Here is a 26,695-nt window from a genome sequence, read left to right on the forward strand (position 1 = left end):
GGCCGCCCCCGAGGCCACCGGGGGGTGCCGGGGCGGCCGCGGCGCTGGCGGGGGGACGGTGACACTGCTGTCCCCAGGGACGGCGCTGCCGGGCCCGGTAATTGAATCTGGGCTCGGCGGGGCCGCTCCGGGATTGAGTTCACTGGAAATGCCATTTCCGCGCTGTCCAAAGCGCGGAGCGCCCCGAGCTCCTTATCAGCGGCCGCGGGTCCCCTCCGCTCCCTCGCCGCGACCTCGCGGCCCCTCCGGCGCCGGGGTCAGGCGGCTGCGCCCCCCAGGGTCACCCGAGGAAATTAATCCCGGAGTCCCTTGGGAGCCTCCGCCGGAGCGATCGCAAAGGCACGGAGAGAAAAAAAATACCTCGGTTCCATTTGGGGGGAAATTAAAGCGTTTCAGGAGCGGCGGGAGCTGCTCGGTCCGGCTCCATCCCTGGGGATGTGGCACGGACCCACCCACGGCATCCATTCACCTGCTGGAACCCCCTCCCAGCACTTGGAATTTGCTGCTGCCGAGTTGTGAGTATCCAAAAGAACAGACAGGGCCTTTCTCCCACCCCTATGCACCAAATAAAATAATTTATAAAAATATATATCTCATATATTTGGAATAAAGATTATATATATTCTATATTTCTATATAGAACAGATATATTTGTATATTTTAATATATATGTCTAGATTTTTAAAATATATTCCACATGGAGATGTAGACTATATTCTCTATACATTCTCTGTATATTCTCTATGTATTTTCTATATAATCTTTACATATTTTATATATGCACTGTATAGAAATACAGACTATAACCCAGATAGATAGAGATATATTGGAAGTACAGATATATTCCCAATATTACTTAGGAACAGGACCCTGCCTTAAGATCTCATTAAAAAGCTGTTTAAATCTAGGAATAATGGGAGAAATCTACACCCAGCTACCCCCAGAAAGAGCTTCGGGAAAACAACCAAGAGCTCACCCTCCCTCCACACAAACTGCTCTTGCCAGGAACAGGAGGGAAAAGATGCTCAGCTCAGAACTTCCCTCCCTGGTAAAATATTTAATAATAAACTCCGAGGAGAAGCCAACTGTCTCCCTTGGATGTGGTTTTCATTTGGAAGTTAATGGGAGTTTTATTTACAATCCAAAATTTTTTTAATTTTTTTTTTTTTAATTCCTGATGTATGTTTTGTTCTGATAAATCCATCCTGTCACAGCGAATAAATTCCAAATGGGATGGACAGAGGGATGACACCCGTGTCACACTCCATTCCCCTCCAGCCACCCTTTCCCGAGGCTCCTGATCCCCGGCACTTTGTTAATCGATCCCGGGAACAACATTTGGAAATACCCCGAGCTCCACAACAGCCGCGTTAATGCGTTAATTCCCACCATGCCTCGGCGCTTTGAAATCCCGGGAGAAAAAAAAAAAAAAAACAAAAAAACAAACCACCAAAAAAAAAACCGGGGGAAAGCTGAAATGAGTCCTGTGAAAAGGAACAGGGCATCATTAACGCAGCCGGATCCGTATCACAGGCTGCAGCAATTATTCCCGGGTGGAACACGGCAAGCTGTGAAGAGCTTTCATTACCAGGGGTGTTACAGGTCCCTCACCTCTGGCCAATCTCCCGCTAAAACGGGCATTTTCTGCACCACGGATTCCAGCTCCATTTAAATCCATAATTGCTCTGATTGGGGGGCATATGGAGCACGGGGAATTCATGACTGAGAAATCTATTAGGCAATAAGTTGATTACTTTTAGGCACCTTGAAGGCAGCTCGCCTCAATTGCTGCCCGACTCAGGGGGGTGCCTGGAGGTGCTGATTTCCAGGGGGTGCGATCTGCCCCGGCTCCCCTGTGCCTCAATTACCTGCCCGGGTCACCAAGGGGGAATTCAATCAGGGAAGCAGCCCATGGGATGCTGCTCCTGTCTTGGAAATGCAATTCCCCTCTCCAACCCACCCACGATGGATATCGGATGGGGTTTCATCGTTCCTCAGGCCAAGCAGGAGGTCTTTGCTCCAGGTGTGGATCAGGAATGATCCTTCCACAATAATTTTCCTTCTTGTATCGCTCATTCTGTACAGGGATGCTCAGATGATCCCTCCATCCCTATTTCCCTTCTCCTGTATCTGTGTTTGGTCCAGAGATGTTCAGGTGTGGATCAGATCTGATCTCTCCATCCTTATTTCCCCCTCTCCTGTATCCAATTCTAGTCCAGGGATGCTCAGGTGTGATCCCTCCATCCCTATTTCCCCCTCTTCTGTATCCCCTCTTTTCTCCAGGGATGCTCAGGTGTGGATCAGACCTGATCCCTCCATCCCTATTTCCCTTCTCCTGTATCACTGTTTGCTCCAGGAATGGGTCAGATGAAATCCCTTCATCCTTATTTCTCCCTTTTCTGTGTCCATGTTTGCTCCAGGGATGCTCAGGTGTGGATCAGGAATGATCCATCCATCCCCATTTCCTCCTCTCCTGTATTCCCTATTTGCTCCAGGGATGTTCAGGTGGATCAGGGGCAATCCTTATTTTCCCTTCTCCTGTACTCGCTGTTCACTCCAGGGATGTTCAGGTGTGGGTCAGATGAGATCACTCCATCATTTATTTTCCCTCTCCTGTATTCCCTGTTTGCTCCAGGGATGCTCAAGTGTGGATCAGGAATGATCCCTCCATCCCTCTTTCCTCCTCTCCTGCATTCCCTGTTTGTGGGTCAGGTGAGATCCCTCCATCATTATTTTTCCCTCTCCTGTATCCATGTTTGGTCCAGGCTGTGGATTAGAAGTGATCCCTCCATCCCTATTTCCCCTCTCCTGCATTCTCTGCTTGCTCCAGGGACGTTCAGGTGTGGATCAGGTGTGATCCCTCCATCCCTATTTCCCCTCTTCTGTATCCCCTGTTTTCTCCAGGGATGCTCAGATGTGGGCCAGCCATGATCCCTGAATCCCCATTTTCCCCTCTCCTGTATCCGTGTTTGGTCCAGGCTGTGGATCAGAAGTGATCCCACCACCTCTATTTCACCCTCTCCACTTTTCCCCATAAACAGCCCTTTGGAAACCAAACAAAACCGATTTCTCTGCCTTTTTTTATCACTCCGTTGTACCAAAACGGGCACATCCACCAGAAAACTCCCAAATTTCCTCGCTGCCATTCCCACTTCCCTCACTCCCGGGCTGAGCTGTGCATCCTGGGGTTATCCATTCCCGGGGGATGCTGCCGGAAACGGGAGACAATGGTCTATTCTCCTGTTCCTCCCCATCCCTGTATCCAAGTGCCTTCCAGGAGTGCATTAAATGATGCGATTAACATCTGTCACATGCGCTTCAGTCTCTCTTTCAGCCTCTCCCGGGGGAAGCAGCCACACGTGCAGGGAGAGGGTTTGTTTTGGTGGATTCAGCTCCTTTCTCCAAGCTCCTGGAGCACGGGGGGATTGAATTTCCCCGTGGGTGGAGTGTCCCGTGGTTGGAGCAGGATGAGGGGGATGGCAGCTTCCAGCCAAATCCCGCTTTTTGGGATGATGGGTTCAGTCAGAAGCTGCTCCTGGGGTGGGAGGGGGTTTGGGGAAGATGCTGAGGGGTTGGAGCAGAGGCAAAGCAGCATTCCAAGATTCCCACAGTGGGATGGCCCTTCCCTTTTTATACCCAAACCCTAAAAAACTCTAAAGCCCTTTCTGGGGATAGATGGGTGTAGATTTCTCCCATAATCACTAAATATTTTTTAATGAGATCTCACAGCAGGGTCCTGTTCCTAAGGGCTGATCTCCCTTCCCTTTTTATACTCAAACCCCAAAAAACCCCAAAGCCCTTTCTGGGGATAGATGGGTGTAGATTTCTCCCATCATCCCTAAATATTTTTTAATGAGATCTCACAGCAGGGTCCTGTTCCTAAGGGTTTATCTCCCTTCCCTGTTTATATCCCAAAATTCAAACCCTGCTGGGAAAAAAAAATGCCCATTTCCTGCATGTTTCTCCTGGCAGGAGCTGAGCCTGGCACCTTTAACCAACCATCCAACCTGTGGCTGCTCCCAAAAAAACCCCACATCCCATGTGGACATTGGGACACACCCAGGGCAACCCCTCCACTCCCCAAATCCACCAAAATCAACACCAGCAGCGAGGCTGGGACACCACAGGACAGGGATGCTCCAGCATCCAGGAGATTGGGAGGAAAAATCCCCATTTAGGGGGGATCAGCCCCTTCTGTGGGATTTTTTTGGGGGAAGAGAAAGGATGAAGCAGCATTTTAGCAGGACAGGCAGGAGGGCTGGGATGCTGCTCCCACAGCCAGGATTCCTTTTAATTAATTTCTCATGGTTTGGTGGCTCCTGGCTTTAATTACAACACAAATGTTTGCTGGTACAATTATGGTGCACACTCCATAAAGCTGTTAGAGGGTGTCACCAGGTCGTGGGTCTTCATTTATTTATGGCCTCGAGAGGGAAAAAGAGAGATCCTGCTTCCTGCCCAGATCCCCGGGGATCAATCCTAATCCCAAGGTGGGTTTCTTTGTGGCGGATTGGTTTGGATTTTTTTTTTTTTCTTTAGGTTTAATATATTAAAAGGGAAAGAAAATAAAAATGTGCCTTGCAGCAGCTCTGTCTGGGGGTGAAATAATCCACTCAACATTCCGATTATCAGCTAATGCACATTTGCATTAGAATGGGTTAGAAGAGCTCCCAGGATGGAGTGAGATCCCTGCGGATCAGCCACTGGCCTTACACAGAAAAGCCACGGATCCTTGCCCTGAGCACAAAAACACTCAGGGATGCAGGGCCAGCGACAGCATTAAATGTATGGAATATAAAACAGATGTATAGAAAAGCTGTGTTATATACAATATATTGGGGATATAAATATTATATATAATACATTGGGAAAACACATAATATGTATAATATAACAGGAATATTGGGAATATACATAATATAGATACAATATTAGGAATATACATTATATATACATTAATTAATTGGCAATGCCATTTATGGCATATAATATGCCATTTATGTATGATTATTTGGAATACATTCTTTGGAATACATATTCTTTGGAAATAAGACCATGTCATGAGATTTCACTATAAAATGTTTGAATTTAGGAAAAATGGGGGGGAAAAAACCCCAGAATTGACCAGAATTAGCCAGGGCAGCTGAGCCATGAGGTTCTTCTAAAGGTTTGGAAGTGCCTCACACTGGGATGGCAGTGCCAACCCCATGGAACTGTGGAAAACCCAGAGCACCCCTCGGCTCTGGGTCTGTGCTCATCTCAGCTTTAATCCCGCAGGAAATTCGGGAGCAGCGGCCTCACACCAGGTGAAGAGAAGCCGAGAGGAAATTCCCGGTGTGGAGCTGCCGAACGCAGCCCCCGGAGCGGCCACAAACCCTGACGCTGCACCTTTCCCACCTCAGCTGTCAAAAATGAAGCCCTGGCCCACCCCCCTCCTCCAGAGCCTCGTTAAAAATGTGATGCTTCCCTAAGGCGACCGAGGGAGACATGGCCAAATTAATGAGGATGTGACAGAGTTTACAGGGCGGATTAGACTCCTCTTCCTCCGGAATAAACCTGGGGATTGAGGGAGAAGAAGGGAAGGCGAGGCTGAGGGATGGCCGGGGGTTTGGGGAGCATGTGCGCTCACCAAAAGAGCAATCCTGTCCTTGTCACTGTTAATCAGGCACAGGGACAGGCGGGAAACGCTCGGCCCTGCCGGGAAAGGATTGGAATTAAACCTCCCTGCCCCACGGATCCGGATCCGGCCTCCTCTGGATGAGCTGTGCCAGGAGCAGGTTTGCAAACACGTCCTTGCAGCTCTCCCACTTCATTTCCCCATTGGAAAATAAATAAACATCATTGTTTGGTTTTGGGTTTTTTCTTTTTTCTTTTTTTTTTTTTTTTTTTAATCTCTCTTTTTCTGCTTTTCTTTGTCCAATCTGGAAAGCAACAAATTTCCAGCAAGAAGCTGGGATAGGCTGGAGGCATCTCCAGCTGGGCAAGGGGCACCCTTGTCTGTGTGATGATGAAAGATTTGTGCCCCAAAACCCCACAGTGCCTAAAGCATGGAACATCACAGTCCCAGCCCAATAAACTGGGATTTGCTACCTCTGGAAGAATCCAGCTGATCCCACTGGAAATGCTGCTTACAAAATGCCCACCCCTATAGATATAACCCTACACCTATGTCTGGAGGGGAGGGGACACCTGTGATCCCCTCTCCCACCATCAACAGCATTTGAGGGGATCAGGGATTTTAGGAAAGCACTGAGAGGGTCCTGTCTGAGGGCACCTCTTTAATCCCAACTCCATGAAACCGAAATAAAGCTTGAAACAATCCTGAACCAACCCCTCGAGCCCAAACAGCAGCGAGATTTGGGAGCCAGTCCAAGCTCTGCAGCTTAGGCCCATCTCCAAATATCTCCCAACAAGTTTATTTATGGAAAATAAAATCAGTCCAAGATGTTCACAGCTCAGGAATATTTAATGCTATTTGGTGAGAAAGTATTTCCAGCGCGGAGGGAAGCGCGCAGCTCCCCGAGCCCGGCTCACGGCATCGCACCGGGAACGGCGCCGGCACCGACCCACACCGGTCACCCCAGAGCCCCAGACTGGTCTGACTGGATCAAACGCCTCCCTCATTTCATTCCTGCTTCATTAATTGGCTCTGGAGGCCGGGATGAGGTGAGCTGTGAGAAGAGGAGGTGCTGAGGAATCTCCGAGGGGAGCGCTGCCCCTGGGTGCCAGCGCGTCCCTGAGGCGGGGACACCTCATAGACCTGTCCCTTTCCTGTCATCCGGGAGCAGGAGGGAAATTTCCCTGTGTGGGAAGGGGAGGGAAGGGCAGCAGAACGGACCCAGATGATGCTCAGACACAGATCCCCCCCGTGCAGCAGCCAAAATCCCGGGAGCCGTGGCCACCTCGGCGCTGAGGTCACCCACGGGGGTCACGCGTGACACGGAGCTGTCTGCTGGGCCAGCCCCGGGTCAAGGGCAGGCCGGAGGCAGCGGTGATGGGAGTCACGTTAATAGACACCTGTCACCTGATGGGGAGCGTTAATGCGTCCCCCTGATCGCACAGAATGTCCCCCTGAACCCGCGGGACACGGAGGAGCATCCTCAGCCACATCCCGGCTGCCACCACACGCTGGGCTGTCACCTTGGCCAAGGGGGGGACACCAAGCAGCCAGGGAGGGAGGGACAGCGCCAGGGCAAGGCCTGGACTTTACAAACAGCTCTAATATCCCTGGAAGACGTCTCCGAGTCATGCACAGGGTTGGAAATGTCTCCCATTATAATTCTGAGTCATTCGTGACTCAGTGACATTTCTGGAATGGAAAAGCAGTGGCTGGCCCAGCCCTGCACTGAGGCCACACCACAACTCCAGGGCTTATTTCTGATCCTATTTCCCAAACAAACAACCCCCAGAGCCGTCACTCCCCAGCCCGGATGTGCAGCCACTCGTGGATGGTCCTCTGGGATGGCAAGTTTTGGATTCCCACCCCAAGAGGTTTTGTTTTGTGTGGGAAAAACTGGGATTCTGAGCTCAGCTTTGCCACTCGGGACAGAGCCAGGTGTGGTGGCAGCGGCTGGAGCTGCCCCAGGGATGTGATGAGCAGTGTGGGATTTCCTAAATCTTTATGTTTAAACATTAAATCCTTAAAAAGAAATAAAAGCAACAATAAAATTAATAAAAGCAACTTCCAACAAGCTCAGGGCTGACACACGCAAAGCCAGGGTCATGCTGCTGCTGCAAATTCCTGCAGGAAAAAGGGGTTCAGCAACACTCGGCCACAGCAGGGTTGGAATGGTCACACTGGTGTTTCCTAGGGACAGGCATTTTCATTAAGGCAGCCCTCATCGCTCAGTTTTATCCTGGGAATGGCCAAATCCAGGGCAGGAAACACTTGGTGAACTGATAACCCTGGATCACACAATTATTTCCCCCTCTCTCCACGGTCTTTTTACAGACTGTTATTAAAGCACTTGATTTTAGAGGCTGGGAGGAAGCTGCCCCTGAGGAAGGCATGGGGCCAGGATGCTTGGGGCCAGGGATGCTTGGAGGCAGGATGTTGAACAGCTGGGGGACTTGGAGGATGGAATGTTTGGGAGTCAGGATGCTCAGAGGTCGGGATGATCAGAGATTGGGATGCTCAGAGGCTGGGATGATTGGGGGTTGGGATGATCAGGGGTCAGGATGCTTGAAGAGAGGGATGCTCAGAGCCAGGGTGCTCAGGGGTCTGCATGCTCAGAGGATTGGATGCTTGGAGAACAGGATGCTCAGGGGTCAGGCTCAAGGGTCACAATGCTCAGGGATGAGGATTCCCAAAGGCCGGGATGCTCAGAGGTCAGGATCCTTGGATGTTGGAATGCTCAGGGACTGGGATGTTCAGGGGTGAGGATATTCAGAGGCTGCAATGTTCAGGGTCTGGGATGCACAGGGGGTCAGGGTGTTTAGGGATCAGGATGCTCAGGGATCAAGGTGCCCAGGGATCAGGACCCTCAGATGTCAGCATGTTCAGGGGTTGGCATGGCCAAGGATCAGGATGCTCAGGGATCAGGATGCCCAAGGGTCAGGATGCTCAGGGGTCAGGATGCTCAGGGATCAGGATGCCCAAGGATCAGGATCCTCAAGGATCAGGATGCCCAGGGATCAGGATGCCCAAGGATCAGGATGCTCAGGGATCAGGATGCTCAGGGATCAGGATGCCCAAGGATCAGGATCCTCAAGGATCAGGATGCCCAGGGATCAGGATGCCCAAGGATCAGGATGCTCAGGGATCAGGATGCCCAAGGATCAGGATCCTCAAGGATCAGGATGCCCAAGGATCAGGATATTCAGCAGTCGGGATGCCCAAGGGTCAGGATCCTCAAGGATCAGGATGCCCAAGGATCAGGATATTCAGGGGTTGGGATGTACAAGGATCAGGATGCTCAGGGATCAAAGTGCTCAAGGATCAGGATGCCCAAGGATCAGGATATTCAGGGATCAGGAAGCCCAAGGATCAGGATGCTCAGGGATCAGGATGCCCAAGGATCAGGATATTCAGCGGTCGGGATGCCCAAGGATCAGGATCCTCAAGGATCAGGATGCCCAAGGATCAGGATATTCAGGGGTTGGGATGTCCAAGGATCAGGATGCTCAGGGATCAAAGTGCTCAAGGATCAGGATGCTCAGGGATCAGGATATTCAGGGATCAGGACCCTTGGATGTCGGAACGCTCAGTCCCTCACATTCCCCAACACCCCAATCCCTCCATGCAGCGACAGCACCTGCAGGAACCCGTCACGGCTGCAGCAGGACCCAGCCCCAAAACAGAACCAACCCGCGGGCCCAGGGACTTTGGGATGCCGGGAAAACCCAGCTCGGTGCAGGAGCCTTCCCTGCACAACCCACTTTGCCACCTGCAGCCGGTGATCGCCGGCACAGCTCGGCACCCGGGGAAGGCTCCGGCGGCGCCAGGACACATCAGAGCAGAAATAGACCCGGAGCCGTCGCCCCCCTCCCCGTCCCTGCCGCCCCCTTTTTACTATTATGTCTGAGAAGAGACGTCTCTCCTGGTTTTTTTCCCGCTGATTTAATCGCTTGGTGATGAGGGCTGCCTGGCTGGGATACAACTGCGCTCTGGGCATCGCCAAAAGAAATGGGGGATCTAAAAAGAGGAGGAAGCATCAGTAGCAGCGACGCTGATTGACAGCGAATGAAATGGAGCGGCCAAATTCCATTGGCGTGGTTTGAAAATCCCAGGACGCTGCCGAGAGCTGATGGCTCCTTTCCTAGGGTTTTGCCAGAGCTGGCATGTGCCTTTCATCCTCGTTTAATTCACTGTTTGGAGGCTGCCACGGGTTTGTGTGTGCGCGTAGTGGGGTTTTAATTGCACGCTGGGCCTCGTGCAGGAGGTATTTTTTGTGTGTTGAGGTGTGCAAAGAGGAGGCAGAGACTTTTCTTGGCCACAGCTCTGCCTTGTGGCCTCAAGCCCTTGGGAAAAGTGCAATTCCCACCCTGGATGTAGGTGGTTACATGGTTTATAAAGGATTTGCCTGGAAAAACAGCATCTGTTGGGGTTTAAACTCCGCGTGCCTGGGTGGGATATGGGTGGCATCGCTCAGGTAGGGACCCCACAGGGATCCCCCCATCCACCTGCAGGTACCCCCATCCCAAATACTGGATTTTGCTGGGAAAACCACGTGTGTGAAGGCTGCAGTCACTGCAGGGGCCAGAGTGGCTTTGCTCATCTCTCCTCTCACCCCACAGCGATGTTCCAACGAGAGAAGACCAAAAAGTAACAAAAGTCCCGTTTGCCAAACATTCCTTCACTTTCCAAAGGGAAAGGTGCCAGACAGCAGCTCCCTCTCTGCCAGCAGCCTCTCCTGGACCAGCTCATTTCATGGATACCCCATGGAAAAGGAAAAGAGAAAGGGAAAGGGAAAGGGAAAGAGAAAGGGAAAGGGAAAGGGAAAGGGAAAGGGGAAAAAGGGAAAGGGAAAGGGAAAGGAAAAGGAAAGGAAAAGAAAAGGAAAAGGAAAAGAAAAGGAAAAGGAAAAGGAAAAGGAAAAGGAAAAGGAAAAGGAAAAGGAAAAGGAAAAGGAAAAGGAAAAGGAAAAGGAAAAGGAAAAGGAAAAGGAAAAGGAAAAGGAAAAGGAAAAGGCCAAACTCGGGCCAACCCAGCAGCCAAACTGCTCCTGTCCCCAGCCATCAGGAGCCCTGATCTCCCTCATGGCCAGCTCTCCACCCAAATTCCCAGGCTTTTCACTCCAGCTGGAAGAAATCTGGCAAATCCCTAGGCTGCTGTGACCCGCCCCTCTGTGAGGAGGGAGAACTCCCGGGAGCAGCGAGGACAGGACGAGGTCCAGCAGCTGCCCCACAAAGTCCCAACCCAATCCTGACCCCCAGGCCCAGCACGTGCCCCTCACTCCCATCCAGGATAATCCCCCCAAAAACAGTCGGGTCCAGGCAGGAATTTAACAGTTTTAGTGGAGAAAAACTCAGATTTTACAAATCTTGTGGGCGCAAGACACTGCTCCCACCCCGGGGTCATCCTGGCTCTGTCATTGTCCTCCTCAGGGCTGTGAGTGATGGGGAAGGGCTGGGCAACATCTTAGGGGGTGCAGAATTTTGGGGGGCTCTGGCATCTTGGCGGACTGCAGCACCCTAAGGGATTGCAGCATTTTGGGGGGCTGAAGCATCTCAAGGAGCTGCAGCATTTTGGGGTCTGCAGAATTTTGGAGGGCTCAGCAGGAAAGGGGGACAGCATTTTGGGGAGCTGCAGCATTTGGGGGGCTCAGCATTTTCAAAGGCTCAGCATTTTGGGGCAGTGCAGTATTTTGGGGGAGGCTCAACATTTTGGGGACTCAGCATTTTGGGAGGCTGCAGCATTTTGGGGGGCTCAGCATTTTAGGGGGCTCAGCATTTTGGAGCAGTGCAGCATTTTGGTGGGCTCAGCATTTTGGGGGTCTCAGCATTTTGGGGGGCTCAACATTTTGGAGGGCTGCAGCATTTTGGGGGCTCAGCATTTTGGGGGGCTCAGCATTTTGGGGGGCTCAGCATTTTGGGGGGTGAAGCATTTTGGGGGGTGAAGCATTTTGGGGGACTGCAGCATTTTAGGGGACTCAGCATTTTGGACCAGTGAGCATTTTGGTGGGCTCAGCATTTTGGGGACGCAGCATTTTGGGGGGCTGCAGCATTTTAGGGGGCTCAGCATTTTGGAGCAGTGCAGCATTTTGATGGGCTCAGCATTTTGGGGGAGTGAAGCTTTTTGGGTGAGTGCAGCATTTTGGGGAGCTGCAGCATTTGGGGACTCAGCATTTTGGGAGTCTGCAGCATTTTGGGGGGGCAGCATTTTGGGGGAGAAAAGCTTTTTGGGTAAGTGCACCATTTTGGGGGGCTCAACATTTTAAGGGGCTGCAGCATTTTGGTGGGCTCAGCATTTTGGTGGGCTCAACCTTTTGGGGAACCCAGCGTTTTGGGGGGGGCTCAGCAGCGCTGCTGCTCCCCTCCTCTTCCCACTCACCAAATATTTGTTTAACGAGGGAATTCCCGTCCACGCGGGAAGCGCGGCTGCCTCCAGCATTCCCAAACCCTGGAAAACCTCTGGAGACAGAGAGCCACGAGCCCCTGGAGCCCCGGCCCCAGCTGCGGCGTGGAGGTGACAATTCCTCGCACTGGGCACTTCACCCCGTGCCCCCCTCGGGCTGTGCTGGAGTGAGAGCAGTCACCCCGCGGTGTCCCCCGTGTCCCCTGGTGCCACCACATCGCGTCCCCCGCTCGGCCACCGCCGCGCTCCGCTCCCCGATCGCCGCCCGCCACGCGGCCGCTTTGATCCGCTGCTTAATTCCTGCTTCCCATTAATTCCTGATCAGGCTCTGAACCTTCTCGCGGAGATGCCGAGATCAAATGCGTAGTTAAGAGACAGTCGGGCCGGGGGGAACATGAAAGGGAGAAGTTTTGTTTCAGGATTTTCATCCCGGCGAGGCGGCGCCGGGAAGCGGCGGAGTCGCGAGCCGAGAGCTCCCTCTGCTCCCAGAAAAAAACCTTCCAGGATTCCAAACGCTCCCAGCCTCCTTCCCCGGCCCGCTCTCGAGGCCCTGCAAACTCGTCACACCCCCAGGGGACAAGCACAAGCTGCTGCACAGGGAAATGTTTGCTGCAGGGGATGAATTGTTGATTAAAAAGTGGCAGGAAAAGGATAAAATGGTCACAAACCCCTATCACCCCAAAAATGCATCAGCTCCCATGACAAGGGAGACCCCAGGATGTAAAATATCCTCTATAAATCATAAATATCTGGTTTATCAATTGATTAGAGACAGCTCGAGGCAAATGGCAGCACTTGGAGCTCCCCAGGGATGGGGAAAAATGAAGGAATTTGTATTTCCATCGTTTGGGAAGGGAAATAAATAAATACCAGGCCAGCCAGGGGGATTTGGGGCAAAGAAGAGCTCAACACCCAAAATACAGGGGAAAATCAGGGTGCAAAAAACGTTTTCAATTGCAATGAAAACGTATTTTATTAGAGGAAGCAGATTCATCTTTGGTCCTGGATCCCAAGAAAAGCAATATCCAGGGCTGTGATATCCCATCTCGCAGGGAGAATGAGTTATTAAAGCACAAGATGAATGGCTTGCAGTGCAGCTAAGTGCTCCAGTTAAGAGAAAAATAGTTCTAAACTTACTCTTTGCCCCAAAACACATTCCTCCCCCTCATCCCCGGGCCTCGGCTCTCCCCTCGGGTGAAGCTCACTCGTGTGCCTCATTTTTTTCTGGCTTATCAAAATTCCAGAGGGGAAATTTTAATAGAAGTAAAAATAAGGTGAATTTAGACGGGTGGTGATGCTTGGGTTTTTGGGGTTTCTTTTTTTTTTTTTCTTTTCTCCTCCCCTTCCCCCAACCTTTTTTTTAAAAAAAAAAAAAAAAAATACACACGAGGAATAAAAATAACCCGGATAAGTTCAGTTGTGGGGAAGGAGGGAGGATGTAAATGAAGGAGCATTCTCATGGAGAGCAGCGCTCCCGAGCAGGGCGCCTCGCCCCGCGCCTCGGCTCTGCATGAATAAATAGGGATAAAAATGTAACACACGCAACTCCCAGCCCAGCACCTCGAGAGGGCTCCTCTCCTCGCGGGCTGGAGCAGCACAAGCCTCCAGCACTCCTGGATTTTTGGTATTTAGGGAAAAAAGCATTGAAATGGTGATTTTGGTGGGGTGCAGAGCTGGTTTGGAGCCCCTCCTTCAGGTATTGAGGCTGGTGGTGCAGATCCACCGGGGACAGTGGGAAATGAGGGATTTTTTCCCAGATCTTTGGATCATTCATGTTGGAAAAGAGCTCCAGGATCACCAGGTCCAAGCTGTGCCCTGTCCCCACTTTGTCACCAGCCCAGAGTGCTGAGTGCCACGTCCAGGTGTTCCTTGGACACCCCCAGGGATGGGGACTCCAAACCTCCGCTTCCGAGGTTTAACAACCCTTCCCATAAGGGAATTCCTGCTGATGTCCAACCTGAACCTCCCCTTGGGATGATCCCAGGAGCGCTCAGGATCAGGCCGCCTCCACCAAGCCATCACTGATGTTTCCTTTGAGTTCAACACTGAATCTCATCACAAAAATCCCTTTCCTCCCAAGATCCAAAGGAAACAGGGATGCTGGGAAGTCACCCAGTGACTCAATTAATTCCAAATCCGTGCTAAGAGGTGAGAGCACCCCAAAACCTCCTGGCGAGGCACCCACAGCACATCCCAGCAGCCGGATTTTCCCCGGCACCACGGACTTTTCCCACTCGTTTCAACGCAGCCCTCCCTGCTTTCCCCCCTCCCCAGGCAGGATCTCCCGACCCCCCCCCCCCCGCGGCTGCCTGGCTCCCCGTTACACAACCCTGCTCGGGAGATCCTACGTGGGCAGCCGTGGGTTTTCCTGGGAATCGACAGCAGCTCTCGCTGCAGCTCAGCAGAACATGAGCATCTTACATAAACAGCCCCGCGAGTTCCCCTGCGTGGGGGCTGCCCGCAGCCCCCCGGGCTGGGAGGCAACGCTGGGAGCCGCCTTTCCCCCCCCTCCCCATCCCCATCGCCATCCCCATCCTGCTTTTTTTTTCTTTTTTTTTTTTTTTTTTTCCTTTAAACCAACCCAAACCCTTGTGGGGGAAAAAGGCAGCGCGCGCGCGAGAGAGAGAGAGAGAAATGACTCAAGTGTTTTGTAACTTGTCACATTCGGAGCTGCAATTTGGAGGCAGGAAGGAGGGATCCAAAATAGTCGCCCCAACCCCGGATTGTATAACCGAGATCCCCCCCCCACCAGCCCCTCCCCTCCCGCCGAGGGGGAAAAAAAAAAAAAAAAAAGAAAGAAAAAAAAGGGGAATTTCTGCTGGAGATGGCAGCTGGAAAAAGAAAAAGGCAGGCGAGCTCGGGGTTGTTATAGCGCAGGAAGGAGCCCCCAAATTGGGAAGAATTACTCATCCATGGAAAAAAGGCTCCTGTGCTGGCGGGCAGGCTCCGGGGAAGATACTGCAGGGGAGGAGGGAAGGCTCCCGGGAATGATGCTCCGAGCCCAGAGGTGAGGCTGAGCTCCCCGGGATGCTCCCTGCAGTGGGAGGTGATGTTTGGGAAGTGCAGCTGGGGCGGCAGAGCAGGACAGAGCAGGATTCCCTGCCAGGAAGGGACCTGGCAAGGGCTGCTGAAGGGCATCGCTGCCAAAATTCGGGTTCGGAGCAGGCTCGAGGCATCCTAGATGCCAGAGCCAGGCTGGGAGATGCTTGGATAATCCCAAGGGAGGGTGGCAGCAGGGTCAGGGTGTGTTTGCCAGGCAAACACCTCTCCCACACCTCGCTGCCCTCCGCCCAGCACCTGGCAATTCCCAATTCCCAGATTTTTCAGCCATGTATCCAGCAGCTTGTCACACCCCAGAGAAACCCAGGAGAGCCCAGCTGCTCCCAGAGCCCTCTGAAAATCAGGGAGAGCAACACCTGCCTGGAGTGGGGAGAGTGATGGAGCAAAGACCCCCCCCCAGTACACCCAGCCCAGTATTCCAGAGGTCCTGGAGCCTTTCCCAGCCCAAAAAATGTCCAGAGCTGCAGAGCAGGGAAACTCCATGGAATCAGGAGGAGCTGGGGAGACGAGGAGGATGCCAGGAAGATGAAGGGGAGCCATGCTCAGCTCCCCCATATTTAAACACAATTCCAAACCCCATAAATTCAATTTTCAAGCGCCAGGAGCATCGGGAGGAACCTGCCTGCTGCTATAAACCCTCATGCCCACCCAAAATGCCATTAATTCCTTTTGAAAAAGCCCAGGCGGGTCCGGGGCATGTCAGGAGACACCACGAGGGTGACAGGTCCACCTTGGGGCTCATTGATCTGCCATCGATCACCACGTGGAAGCTCTGAAACCCAGCTGGGCTCCAGGCTCTGCGGGGGCAGCGCTTCCTAAGGGTCTCCTCAAAAATAAATCCTGGAGTTGGGATGAGGGGAGGGATCTTTGCAGCTTTCTTCTCCAGTGTCACCTTGGTTAAAGGCTCTGAAATTCCAAGTGCCCGATGCCCACACTGGCACATCACAGGCTGCGGCATGCCGGGAAAACCCAAAGATGGGGCAAGGGGAAAGAAAAATCACATTGTTTCCAACAGATTCGTCTGCTTCTACAACTCGGTTTGGTTCTGCAATTAATAAAATTCATGTAAAATCGGTATTTTTTATGCCAGACCCACCTGGCAGGTGCATCCCTGCAGCTTTGGGATTTGCAGGTGAAAATAAAGTGAATATAAAGCACTTGCCCGTGCAATAAACTGAGACAAAAAGCAAAATTTCCAACAAATTCCCAACCAGAGCACGACCACACCTTCCCCAGGATATTCCACTGGAATCCTGGGCAGCCCCTGGCACATCCCATCCCCTCAGACACACCAGCACCAATTCCCACTGGTTAATTCCATACAAAACATACATCTGCGGGAGCCACACAATTATCTCTGGGAGCGAAGCGTTGATGGATGGAAGTTTTAATTACCAAACCTTCTCATCCTCCCCCATGCACAAAAAGTGCATTTCCTGGCATGTTTATTTAATAATAAAATATGGCCAAATTCCACATTGGTGGAACACGTGCGCGGGGCACGGCAAGGACGAGCCGAGCTGAAATCTGTTTTGTCACCAGAGCTGGAAATTTTAAGTTCCTTTGATCTCCCTGCCTCCAAAGCTGCTGGGGAAGGAGAGAGGAGAGAGCAGCGCACAGAGAACCTTATCCCAGGGTGTGGAGGGGTTCAGGGATGGATCCCAGCTCCTGCCTCCGCACGTGCCAGGGTTGTGGAGATTGACAGCTCCACTCCCGCACACGTCCCCATCCCTCGATGTGCCCAAAGAGCAGAGAAAGCACAAGCCTTAATTCCCATGGACAGGGCTAAAGGGTGCCCCTGTCACCCATCAGTATCATTTAAGGCTTGGGAAGTGCCCAATTCCCGTCGGGAACGCCCGGTGGAGCTCCGTGCTCATATCAGTCCTAATTTCATTTGGTCCTTCACACCGTCGCCTGCTCCGCGCGTCCCCCGCGGAACGGCGATGCCGAGCCGCGCTTCCCGGCCCCTGGCAGCGGGACCCGGCTGCTGCCACGGCTCGGGAGCCACCCTCTGCTCCAAAACCTGGCTGGCATCCGGGAACAGCGGCGGCTCCAGCCTGTTGGAGCCCAGTGTGATCGAGGTTACTCATTCCCAGCGTAAAGACGTGCGGAGGTTGAGGTTCCCCCCCCCCGCCTCCCCTTCCTTCCTTTCGCGAGTAAATCCTCCAGCAGGAATTTTCCCCCCTTCCTTGGAAATTCACAGCCAACCTGCTAATGAGTCTTTGTGAAACTTGTGCCTTCTTACCTCTAATTTTACAGCCTGTTCGGATTTGAGCTCTGTGGACAGCCTCACATTTGGTTGGGAATTATAGGCTGAGTGGCTGTTCTCTCCTATTATTGTGCTGTCAATCTCCTATTAGCACATTATAATATGCTACACTGAATGCATCTGTTCTGTAGATCACAAGTCCTAATTGTCATTTGTTGAATCACTTTGTCTTATATGATTGTTAAGCAATTATTTCACCCAAAGCAGCTTAAACTTTGATTACTGTATAGTGTTTACAGGGATCAAAGGGAGAAATCAGCGGCGCCTTCAAACATTTTCTGTGCTGCGGAAAACGAGGAGCGAGCGGGAGACGCTGAGGCACGGGGGATGACCCGGAGGTGCTTCCCAGCCTCCTGCCTTCGGGGGATGATGTTTGTCCCGGGTGGTTAAAGGTCCAGGGAACGGGAAGGTCAGGAGATGGATGTGAAGTGACATTCCTGCCAGGATTGCTCTTGGAACGAGGCTCTCCTGGCGCGTGGCACCAGCTGCTCACCGGTCCCCTCCGGTGGGACCGGGGCCTGGTGGGGGAGAACACCCCCTGTGATGTTGTTGAGCCACTCCAGGCATTCCCATCAAGGGGAAAAAACCTCCCTGCTCCCCAAAAGGATGGGAATTGGAGCAGTGCTTGGCTCGGAGGGGTCACATCCCGAATAAATCCCCCATGGAAGCAGTGGCAGGGGGGTCAGCAGAGGACAGGGCCGAGGCAGCACGCAGAGCTCTCAGCACACACATTTATTTTGGCTTTGCCACCCCACTCCAAAGCCCTCAAAGAGACCCCTCTGGAAGCTCAGATCCCTCACACCATTCCCCTCTGAAGTCCGGGGTGCTGGAATGCCACGGAGCGATCCCAGGGCATGGGAACCCAACCCAGCAGGGCCAGAGGGAGGGGTTCATCACCGGGGGCTTGGGCTAATCCCGGGAATCTCGGGCTGACAGCGGCGGGAAGGAATGTTGGGCCATTGTTTCTGAGGAGCCCAGACAGGATTGAGAGAGGGAGAAAACCACGCTGGTGGCTCCTCAGCTCCAGACGGCTCCATGAGCCAGCAGGGATACACAAACTGTCAGAAATCTTCTGCTTCCAACCATCTTCTCCAGCAAGGCGTGCATGGAACCTGAGTGCCACAAAAAGGTCCCTCCCCAGGCAGCTGCACGTCCCCTCCTGCACATCCCGGGAGGAGATGGAACAAAGCCGCCCCTTACCTTTGTTAAAATTAACGAATTTCCTCACACAAATGATTGCCCAAATAACGGGAACACAAAACTCTTTATGAATCAGGCCTGTCCCCAACCAGGCCACCAAGTGCTTCACAAAAAAAAAAAAAAAAAAAAAAAAAAAAAAAAAAGGGGGAGAATCAGGGAAAAGAACCAGAGTGGATTTTCTGTGGGTTCTTGGGAGAAGCTCATCCTCCTGCTCTTCCCTCCCTGGGCTCCCATTCCAAAGGGGACAGCTCCAACTCCCAGGACCTCTCCAGCCCCACCCCTGGGTGCTGGTCACAGGTTGAGGCACAAAAAGCTCAAAGCCACCCCTGAGGGTCTCATCCCATGGGTCACACAGCTGGGGGAGCTTTTCCAGCTGCCTTCCCAGCCCCAGTTCATCCCAACTTGGGAATGCTTTTATCCCAGAGAGCTTTGGAGCACCAGGAAGGAGCTGAGCTCAGGGATGTGCAAATGGGCTGCTTGCAAAAACAAGTTTTAAATAGTTACCTTTGGGGTAGAAACCCTGAGAAAAACACTTTATTTCTAGATTTTATCACCAAAAAAACCCCCTCCAATTCCTTCCTGTATCCTAAAAAAGTGATGGCATGGCCTAAAGAAGCCTCTAAGGAAGTTGTCAAACCTTGGGATGAAAACAAATCTGGAGGAGCAGGTAAAAGGTAGCGGCTCCAGCACAGGTAAATTGCTTTTTAACAAGGAGACAAGGCCCATCCCTGGCATCTGCCGTATGTTTTTATAAAGCCCAGAAATATGTTTTTAAAAGGCCAGTAAATAAAGTTCCTATCGATTTGATCTCCCGTGTAATCTGTTTTTCTGTCTGCCACCACGAGTGGTAATAAAAGGGAATCAGGGGACGCGGGTTTGGGTTAATGCAGCGATCCATCATCGTCGGGGGCTTTGCTACGCTGCACAATTGAGAAACTGCCCCAAATTGGTGCAAGGGCCAATTTTCTTTTCCAATTTATTTTTGCTTGAGCGAAGCAATATCGAGGCAGGACAAGGAGGACGCGTTTCCCGTCCTTCCAGATGTTCTCCTGCTTCCCTGGCCTGGGAAAGGGCCTCCAGCAGCTCCCAGGATGGGGGTTTTGGGAAGGTGCTGTGGGTGCTTGGATGTTTGGGGGTTCGAGGTCAGGTCTTTGCAGTGGGACCCAAAGGGGGATTGGGGAGTGCTCAGGAGAGTTTTCCAGTGAGGATTGGGCATGATCTCCCATGGACTGAACATCCCAGGGCTGATCTCCCATGGACTGAACATCCCAGGGCTGATCTCCCATGGATTCAGCATCCTGACCATCCCAGGGCTGATCTCCCATGGACTGAACATCCTGAACATCCCAGGAGTGATGTCCTATAGATTGAACATCCTGAACATCCCATCCCAGGGCTGATCTCCCATGGATTCAGCATCCTGACCATCCCAGATCACCCATGGATTGAACATCCCAAACATCCTAGGGCTGATCTCCCATGGACTGAACATGCTGAACATCCCAGGGCTGATCTCCTATAGATTGAACATCCTGAACATCCCATCCCAGGATGATCTCCCATGGACTGAACATCCCAGGGCTGATCTCCCATGGATTCAGCATCCTGACCATCCCAGATCTCCCATGGACTGAACATCCCAAACATCCCAGGGCTGATCTCCCATGGATTGAACATCCTGAACATCCCAGAGCTGATGTCCCATGGATCGAACATCCTGAACATCCCTGGAGTGATCTCCTATAGATTGAACATCCCAAACATCCCAGGGCTGATCTCCTGAGAGATATTCCCAGATCTCTGCCCACCAGGACAGAGCAGTTCAAGGTTTCCCAGGGTATCCAAGCCATCCAGAACCACTCTCCTGTCCCTGGCAGTGCATCCCTGACTCCTTTCCCTGAGCCTGTTGCTCACTGAGATGCTCTCACGGCACTAAAAACTGCCCCAAAATGGGGGTTTTGGGCAGTAAATTGATGTTTGATAAAGCTGGCTTCGACAGCTCAGTGTTTAAACATGACAAAATATTCAACTCCACCCTAAAATGATGCAGTAAAGTCCCCGAGGCCAGATTTTGCTGCTGTCACAGCTCAGCTTTGCAAGATGCCACCCCACTTTCAGCTCCTTCACCCCAAACCATCGATGTTCCCTTCCTTGAGCAGCTGCAGGGACAGACCTTGAGCACAAAGGTGACCCCAAACCCATCCCAAATATCTGGGACGAGAGTGGAAAACTTCCCATTCGCCCCCCCCCCCACCCCTTTCAGAAAACTGATAAATATTTCTAGAGAGAAAAACAAACACTCCGCATTTGGCTTTTTTGGTGGTTGTTTTTCTTGAAGAGACAAAGTGTTCCACAGAGAGCCGACACTTCCTACACAAGTTTGCATCCTCAAACCCCGAGATTTTCTGCCACGGATTTGGATGGGGAAAAGCATCTCCAGCCCTTCGGCCAGCCCTCCCCACCCCATCCAGGATCACCGAGCTGGAGCATCCCACTGGAGCACCACAGGGAGATGGAGATCTCCTCGCTTTGCCAAATTTCCCCACTCTCATTTGGGAATAAATTAGGAATAATCAAATTTTCTGGGTTTAGAAATACCCACACAAAGCATAAAAACAACTCTCATGACACAGCTCTTGGTCCCACTCAATTTAGGGTGAGCTTAGGAGGGGGAAAATATTATCCCAAAGCATCCTTAGAGGTTCAGGAGTAAGAAAATTGTATATTCCTATTAAAAACAAACAAAAAAAAAAACCTGAGGAGAGCCAGTTCTCTGTGAGGGGTTCAAGGCCACCCAAAACGAGCTCTTGGTTTGGACACTGCAGCTGGATCATTGCCAGCTGTGCAGAGCTGGGGAGGCATTTTTGGGGAAGGCCAGAGGGGAAAACCACCCCAAACCCTGGGAAGCAGCGGGGCCCCGTGTCCTCAGATGCCGCCTCAGCGCAAGATGTGCCGAGATGTCTTGGAAGGAAACGGTGCCAAATCCATCAGCGGAGCCATTCCCGGTGCCAGCGGGAGCCGCCGCCCGTGCCAGGGGCTCCCTGGGGACCTGCCACCCCCGAGGCACAGCTGGAATTCCATCCCAAAATAAACAGGTGCCACCCCCACGCTCCCAGCTCAGCCTTCCCTGCTTTTTGTGGATTCTGCATCCCACTGGCACAGCCTGGCAAGGTCTGGCTCTGGTCCCCAAAATCCTTCCCACAGCCGTCGGCAGCGGCATTCCAGCCCCGGAGAGTCCCTTCCCTTCTCCCGGCCCTGATTTGCTTTCCAGGACTAAAATTAAAGGAAAAACAACTGCCCACATCCCTGGGAGACTTCAAACTCCTGGAAAGCCGGGGATGGGTCTGCGTGCAGCAGCCTCTGCCAGGAAGGAGGATTTTTTTTTTGAAGAATCAGACATCTTTAAGGAAAAGTTCTCCTTCCAACCATGTGATCCGCAGGGGGAAGAGACTTCCCAGACGGCGCGGAAGAGCCGGAAAAACGGATTGTTCACACTCCGAGGTAACGCCAGCAGAGCTGACTTCTCCCTTAGCAGCTCCCAGGGTTGGAGCTGGCCGTGGGAATTACGGAAATTATTGGGATAGGGAGGTTTTTGGGGTGCCAGCGAGGATTCCACCTGGATTTGGGAACGCTACGAGACGATGCCGCATCTTGGGACAGATTTGGGATCACAGCAGGGCACGGCGCAGGGTGTCCCCCAAAATACGGCGATGTCACCCCATTTATTGTCCCCTCCCCGTGCCCGCGGCACCCTCAGCGCAGATCCCGGCGCTCCCAGTTCCTCCCAGTTCCTCCCAGTCCGGGCGGCGCTGGAGCTCGGGCAGTTCAATGCTGCCACCTGGTGGTGGCAGGAGGGAACAGCAGCACCGGCATCACCCGCCCCCCCCAGCCACGATCCCAAATTCCCAAATTCCGCCGCGAATCCCAAATTCCAACGCGAATCCCAAATTCCAACGCGAATCCCAGAGCTCAGCCCGAGGCCGGGACGGCTTTGAAAAGTTGACTACAAAAATAAAATCAGCGGTGGAAATGTTTAAATTGAATTTTTTTTTTTTTGGCTGAGTTGTGGCAAAAAAAAAAAAGAAAAAAAGAAAAAAAGAAACGGCCACAGTGGAGTGAAAAAAAAAAAAAATCCAGTGGTCAGAAAATACCGAAAATTAAGTAGTCAAAGCAGAGGAAACAAAATCGAAATAGTGAAAATGCAGCAAAAAATATATACAGTGGCCACAACACAAATAAAATTAATTATTTTTTTCTCTACATGTGGCCATTTAATTCCTATTTTTCATACTTTGTGGCCATTTAATTACTTTTTAAAAAACAGCCATGATGGAACACAAAATTAAACCATTAGGAGGCTGCAAATAGCAACAAATTAAATTATTAAGTGGCTACGTGTGGCAGAAAACATAATTTAATTTCTTTGCTACCTTCTGGCCACTTAAATGGTCATAATATATAAAAAATTTAATTGTTTTAAAAGTTAATGTAGAGAAAATTATAAATGGCTGCATTTAGAGGGGAAATAATAGTTACAATACAGCAAATATTCTAAATTGAGATGTGGTGATAGGGTGAAAATAATTTATTAAATGGCTACAATGTGGCTGGAATAGCTGTAAAATGGGTGCAATGTAGAAAAAAATATATTAAGTAAATGGCCAAAAGAAAAAAATATAAAATATATAAAATTAAAAATACAGCTATAAAGATATTTTTTAGAATAATAAAATAAACTATAAATATAAAAGTAAAAATATAAAAAGGGTTTCAGAGTAGTAAAAAAAAAACCACTCTGAATGTGAGAAAAGGTGATTTAATGGCCACAGTGTAGGAAGAAAAAATAGAAATAAACGACAAAAATATCACCAAAAAAAAAAAAAAAAAAAAAAAGGCAATTCCATTTATCCACAGCTCAGCCAACAACCAAACCCCTGAATCGATGAGGAAAAGTGGGAGAAAAACTTCCAAAAGTCACCCTGATCCCAGGAAAAGCCGGAGCGGGGCCTCACCTTCTTGGCCCAGGGGAAGCGGACGCGGGGCTTGCCCCACTCCTGGCTCAGCTTCTGGCGGTACCCGTGGCACTTGGGGATGTAGGAGCAGCTCACGTCGCCCACCTCGGGGTAGATGACTTCCAAATTCCCCCTGGAAAAAGGGGACAGGGAGGGAAAATGAGGCTGGAGGTGGGAATGGTGCCAGGGCGGGCTCGGGATGGGGTTGGGAATGGCAGGCAGGAGCTGCAAGGGTGGGATAACAGAAGGTTATTTGAAATGATTGTCATTATAAATTCCTTCCCTAAATCTGCTGAAGAGCATTTTAAATTCCTGTGCTCCTCGTGTGTTCTTCAGCAGATTTTGGGAAGGAAGGTGAGGAGGGGCTGGGATGGAATTCCCAGAGGAGCTGTGGCTGCCTCATCCCTGGAAGTGTCCAAGGCCAGCTTGGACCAGCCTGGGAGAGTGGGAGTGCTGGGGTTGGAGCTGGATGGGTTTTAGGGCCCCTTCCCACCCAAAACATTTCAGGATTCCATGAAAAAGCAGCCTGAAGTGTTCCACGGAAAACTTCTGTTGTCCCTGACGCTGCCAAAGTCACTTCAAAGCCTCTGCACAGCAGGGCGGGGACCACTCCAGGCGCCCAGAGCCATCCCGGATTCCCGGGAAAGGAGGAAAAGAGCCAAAGGGACGGCGGGATGAACAGAGCCGGGAGGTGACACAAAGGGAATGGCCGGGCCGGGCGGGGGACAGAGGCCACGGAGCGAGGCTCACCTGCAGAACTCGTGGTCGGACTCGCTGAGGCTCTGGAAGATGCAGGTGCGGGAGGCCTCGCTGGCCCAGGCGCCCGGCAGCAGCAGGGTGAGCGCCACCAGCACGGCCCCCAGCAGCTTCATCCTGCCCTGGGGACAAGGGGACAGCCAGGCTCAGCCCCACGGGGACCCGCACCAGGCAGAGCATCCCCGTCCTCGTGGGTCCCATCAGGGCCTTCACGGACCCAGCGATGCGGTAACGGAGAGGCACTTTAGGAACTGTTATTCTGTTTTTAGGCTCGTGTGAAGGGTGAGACAACACAGATAGAATTTAATATTTATATCGATTTTTAATATATTATACATTAATGTATTATGCATATTATGTATATAATGTATATCACGTATATTATCTATATAATATATATCATGTATATTATATATTAATATATATTAATATTATACATATTATATATATCAGGTATATTATCTATATAATATATTCTATTATATATTAATATATATAACATGTATATTATATATATCATGTATATTATATATATTCTATTATATATGAATATATATAAAATGTATATTATATATTATATCATGTATATTATATATATTCTATTATATATGAATATATATAAAATGTATATTATATATATATCATGTATATTATATATAATATATTCTATTATATATTAATATATAAAACGTATATTATATATAATATATTCTATTATATATTAATATATATAACATGTATATTATATATATTATATATATCATGTATATTATATATATAATATATCAAATTCTTATAATTCACGCCATTACAATCAGAAGCCAACTCTTTTATAATTACTTTATAAGCTGTTTTTTGGCCTAGCAGCTTTTGCCACGCCGTACTGTAAATGTTTTAAAGTTAATTGTCTAGAATTACTCCTCATGCATTTTTACTACAATGCATCTTTCATAGTTCTATTTCTCTAAAGTACTTAGTTTTATTTGTATTTATTTGATATCCTTTCAAACTTGTTTCTGGTTATATTTCTCTCTCTGCGAAGTCTGTCCTATCCTGTGGCATTTCTACGTCAGGATTTCTTATCTCGAGGTGTGCAACCCTCTCAGTTACCCCATCTCCGAGTCGAAAACGAACCTAAATCCGGCACTTGCCCATCATTTCCTCCTCCAGCTCCACAACTTTAATCCCATTTTTTCCAGGACAGCTGTTTCCTGCTGCTCCCCTTTGCCAGGCACTCTGAGGACCCTTTCCCGCGTGGCACCGGCAATGTCCCCACGTGGTGACACCACGCTCCAAACCCAGCGCCAAGAGGGGACAGAGTCCCCATCTCCACCTGCTGCTCTCCCAAATACGACGGAAAATTGGGATCAGGAGTGGTTGTGGTGTGTCCAAGACCACCCCCAAGGACACGCGACCAGCCAGGACACCAGGACATGTCCCCACCCTGGTCCTGCAGGGGAGCCTTGACCCGGCCACCCCCTCCAGCGCTTTTCCCACACGAGGACAACTCCGGCCACCCCATTTTTAAGCCACACAAAGCCTCGAGGGGGACGAGGGGACACGGGGCTGGGTCCCCCCACCCCCCTGCCAAGCCCAGCGCCAGCCCTCACCTCCTGGCGGACCCGGTAGCCACGGGCCACCAGAGAGCCACTTACCAAGGTCCTGGGGACGGCTGAGCAGCTCCGAGGCAGAGCCCGGAGGTTTGAGGTTGCCGTGGAGATGGTTTCCTTGGAAGGAAGGGACAGAGGGACTGGGAATGAGAGTCAAAGCCCAGGGAAGAGGCAGCCGGCTGCTCCGAATGTGCCAACGGCTTTTTAACCCCCCCGGCAACCGCCCCAAACGCCCCAAACGGCGCCGGGTCCTGCCCAGCCCAGCCCCCCCCGGCCGCACCTGCAGCTGCTCGGGCTAATCAGGAGCGGTGTGAGCCCAACTTTGATTTGCCCGTCTCGTCCACTGCCTGATCGGCTCCGGGGAAGAGGCACATGCGAATAAATAAAATAAAATAAAATAGTAAAAGAGAGGCCGGTGTGAGTTGGGAGTGGGGGTTACAGCAGCGAGGGGATCATTACATAATGGGGCTGTGGCTGCACGCTCCGAGAACACGAGCGAGCCCGGCGAGAGAAAGAGGCGCCGGGCTTAACTAATTAGAAACATTAATGGATTGGGAATGATCGGGAGCTTTTAGGGGCTTAATGGCTCCCGTTCCCACGCTGCCGAGATGGGCACAGCCCGTAATTAGAGCCCTGAGCCGGCAAATGGGCTCACGTGAGTCAGGCTTTTCCCAGGAATGCCGGGCTGGCTGAGTCAGGGCTAGGGTTTGCACCCTCACGGTGGCACATGGACAGGGGAGGTTGAAAATTCGGGGTCCCCAGCCCTGGGCAA

At 51.2% G+C, this 26,695-nt stretch overlaps 1 protein-coding gene across 2 annotated transcripts in view; it reads right to left on the reverse strand.

Annotated features, from left to right (window-relative positions):
• Positions 1–26,371, reverse strand: part of PEBP4 (phosphatidylethanolamine binding protein 4) — a 76,044-nt gene extending 49,673 nt beyond the window's left edge. Inside the window, exons 1-4 of one of the 2 annotated variants that reach the window (XM_053966694.1) lie at positions 26,204–26,371; positions 25,969–26,040; positions 24,308–24,435; positions 23,558–23,690 (exon numbers count right to left, since the gene is read on the reverse strand). In XM_053966694.1, the coding sequence (XP_053822669.1) occupies positions 23,558–23,690; positions 24,308–24,429 (255 nt within the window). In that variant the 5' untranslated portion in view covers positions 24,430–24,435; positions 25,969–26,040; positions 26,204–26,371. Of the gene's footprint in view, positions 1–23,557; positions 23,691–24,307; positions 24,436–25,968; positions 26,094–26,203 lie in introns of those variants that run through there. The other variant, XM_053966693.1, reaches the window with a different exon arrangement.
• Positions 26,372–26,695: the final 324 nt, after the last annotated feature.

Source organism: Vidua chalybeata, chromosome 28, assembly GCF_026979565.1.
Source record: "Vidua chalybeata isolate OUT-0048 chromosome 28, bVidCha1 merged haplotype, whole genome shotgun sequence".
NCBI lineage: Eukaryota > Metazoa > Chordata > Aves > Passeriformes > Viduidae > Vidua > Vidua chalybeata.